This window comes from Trachymyrmex septentrionalis, unplaced genomic scaffold (genome assembly GCF_001594115.1).
Source record: "Trachymyrmex septentrionalis isolate Tsep2-gDNA-1 unplaced genomic scaffold, Tsep1.0 scaffold13, whole genome shotgun sequence".
In the NCBI taxonomy this organism is placed as follows: domain Eukaryota; kingdom Metazoa; phylum Arthropoda; class Insecta; order Hymenoptera; family Formicidae; genus Trachymyrmex; species Trachymyrmex septentrionalis.
The window spans coordinates 3,188,496-3,192,035 of NW_017304438.1; the positions used below are offsets into that span (position 1 = coordinate 3,188,496).

Genomic DNA, 3,540 nt, shown 5'->3' on the forward strand with positions numbered 1-3,540 from the left:
GTCCTTTAATTTAACCGTCCACATTAATTCATCTTATATGATTATAATAACTAGACACTTGGATATTATTACTACATACGTACTAACTAAACTCTTATAATTGATATCATACCTAAATGTTTTGGTTGCGTAATCAAAATATTCAATTATAATAATTAGACATTCTGTTTACTTTCATCAAAATTTGCTTAACCAAACATATCTTGTTAATTCAACTATAATTGTTCCGTGTGATATTGTATGTCGACATACTTTCTCGGAAAAATTAGAGAATAGTAGATGATTGAATTTAATCTCTTTCTTTCATAATATATTCCGGAATACGTTTGAATATCGGATGTACGCGTAGTGGGAGAACATACTTTAGAATTCCTTACGGCCTCCATTCTGAACGCCGCCGATGTGATCTCGTAAAAGTAAATCTCGGCGAGAGTAAATCCTATGTTGGAAATTAGCATATCATGATCGCCCCTCGAGATTAGGCGGGCGAGAAATTCCATAAAAGTACACTTCCGAAATCTCCACTGAAATCATCTCTCACAGCTGGAATTCTGATGCGCGCAAAAAACGAATGTTACTTCGAGAAAGTTATTCGAGCCGGCAAATCACCTAACTTATACATTTCTTAATCTCTCTAAATACATGTAATACGCTAAGATCGATGTTTCGTATGAATAGCCATAATTTGGCTGGTACGTAAATTTGCAAAAGTTACTTTCTTATTTTTTATCTAATTAAAAAATATGTGTTATTCTAACCAAAATTTCTGTCGCGTATAAAACATTTCTCTCAGTCTAAACCAGTTTCTTCTTGTTGAAACAATATCTCTTTTCCTATATACTTTTTGTTAAAAATAACATCTTCTTTATTTTGTTCTCCACCGCCTGTGATGGAAGATAGCGAGGATCATGTATTGTTTCCCAACAGCGAAGACCATGTAGTTTTCCAAAGTGATTGCAAGCTCTAGCGTATCGCAACCTTTCACACGACCAATTCTGTAATGGCTAATAAATTAATCCAACATGACGAACGACACTTTAATGGGCGATAAGTCGTCATCGAGTATAAATAGTTGGTATTCGTTGCATCGCAATAATTTTTGATTAAAAACCGTCATGGCGCCTCAATTCGTCCACGGTATACTCGTAAAGCATGCGACCGGCGAACTTGATCCGATTAACACCGTCGTCCGTGCACAATCGAGCTGCGTTTCATCGCGAACGGTCGTAAATCCGTAATTCAAAGTTCTCGCTCTAAAAATACCTCGTATTTCGCGTCATCATCTCGAGATTTCTTCATTTCACGATAATCTTGGAAGTAAAACGTCTACAGAAATGAGTGTCAAACGACGCGTGGAGAACTGCTACGCTATGTAGACGTGCAGGAATAACAAATGTGCTTTCTCTCCTTTCGATCATTTAGCGAGCGATCCCGTGAACCCGCGACCTCGCGAATCGGTCAATCGCTTCCTAAGTGGCTCAACATCGCTTTTGAATTCCTCTCCGACGACACCGTTGACGTTTCTACGCTGTTATTATTTGCGCTAGAATTTACCGATTTTCTGCTACAATGCAGTTTCTCCGTTCGCCGAAGCGAATTATGCGGAGTGACGGTGTCGTCGTAATTATCGACAGCGCGTGAAACGCGCGTAGAAAGCGATTAGCTATCTCCGTGCTGAATCAATAGAAAGCTCTCGTAACTTATGTCACTTGATGCAGGAGATGCATCCGAGCTCGTTGATCAAACTAGCCGCCTCACGTTCCGATCTCGATCACGAATTCTCGTTTCTCTTCCCGGTATATTATCAGAAACCAAGCATACCAGACGGATCAGAGGATCGCAAGGAAGATCCGTTTCGATAAGACGGGCTTCTCTGGTAATCTGACTTAATATGAGAGCTCCGCTCTCGCCTTCCGTTTTATCGAGAGAATAATTAATGAGTTACATGAAGAAATGACATTACTCGTGGCTCGTTACAACATATATAAGAGAATACCACTTTAACGCAATCTCTAAGGCACTTACGAAAGCTAATAACTTAATGTCATGAGAATGGAAAAGTTTGAGGGTTTCAAAATTCGAAGATTTACGATCCGGAAAGCCGCAAGTTCGAAAGAGCCGTAAAGAAACATGTCGCAAATCAAATATCACCGCCACCGAGTAGATGTAGCTATATATCGGCTTTCTAAGAGATAAAACAACAATTGTCACGTACTTGGAACAAGGACTGTAAGCCTTATAACTGTGAGCTTCATCTTTTTTATTGGACAGGCGAAAGCGAGTTAGTCAATTTCGTTCTGTCATTCTAACGGCTACGATCCCACGGGATTGTACTTTACAGGCGAATGTTTGCCATAGGTGCTGAAATCCGAGAGGCTCTACAGCATGCAATTAAAGTCAACAAAGAAGGCAGCTGCCAGTGGCCACGCGCGAGAGTCATTCCGGTTCGTGACGTCTATCCGAGCCCATCGACCACCTACATTCCACACTGCGCCATATTACACAGGTGCTCGGACGACACCGGATGCTGCAGATCGGAAACGCTTACTTGTGTGCCGAAGCACTCTCACCGCATCGAGCTTTCCTTCTATGTAAGTCAATCATTATTTTTTTTATTAACCTTTACAGGAGACGAGAAAGCTATCATAATGACGCTGAAACAGTCGTATTTTCAAGCAAGGAATATAATGATACGTAATAAATGAAATCTGTCCAATTTGAGCTCTCTCCGGAGCCAAAACGCAAAGCGATCGACGCAAAAAAATTCAATACGGGTAAGATTTCGGGGACTGTAAAATGATGATATGCGTCTGAGTGACACTTATCTCAATATTTTACAGTAAAACCCGGAGATCTTACTCGTATTGTATTTTTTTGCGTCGATGACTTTGCGTTTTGGCTTCGGAGCTCAAATTGGACAGGCCTGTAATTATAACAAATCTTAAAGAAAAGCTGTAATAAAAACTAGATTTTAAAAGGAAATCCTTTAAAGATTTAAACTCATTCTTTTTTAGCTTTTTTTTTCTTCTTTCGCTGTAGTTTTTATATCCAGAGAAAAGTTTCTTCGATTGAACGTTTGAATCAAAGAAATGTGTCCATTGCTATACGGCAATAAAAAAATTTCTTTGATTTTAACATTTGTCGTTTCTTGAAATAAAATAAATTTCTCTTTAATTTAAACGTCATTTCTTGAAGTAAAATAGATTTTTCTTCGATTTAAAACCTTTGATTTGACTCCTGAACTTAAAAACATCAACGAAAGAAACGATTTCTTTATGACTTTTCTCTGGGTGTGTGATCTAATTTTGATGGATTGAAAAAGATAAAATGTTTTATAAATCAATTTAACTTGCACATAAAAAGTGTCCGCTTTTAATGAAATTAAGCAAAAGCCAAAACAAAATTAATTCTTGTAAATTCCTTTGATGAGAACATCGTTAAAAAATCATACAAATTTGTTCATCCATGTGCGATTTAACGTGGGATACGATCGCATACGCGGCCGCAATAATTATTAACTACCGCGACGCATAATTTGCC

General features: G+C 38.3%; 1 protein-coding gene across 1 annotated transcript in view; it reads left to right on the top strand.

Annotated features, from left to right (window-relative positions):
* Positions 1-3,540, top strand: part of LOC108756778 — a 110,693-nt gene that overhangs the window by 52,797 nt on the left and 54,356 nt on the right. Inside the window, exon 3 of the mRNA XM_018500819.1 lies at positions 2,359-2,591. Within this exon, the coding sequence (XP_018356321.1) occupies positions 2,359-2,591 (233 nt within the window). The remainder of the gene's footprint in view (positions 1-2,358; positions 2,592-3,540) is intronic.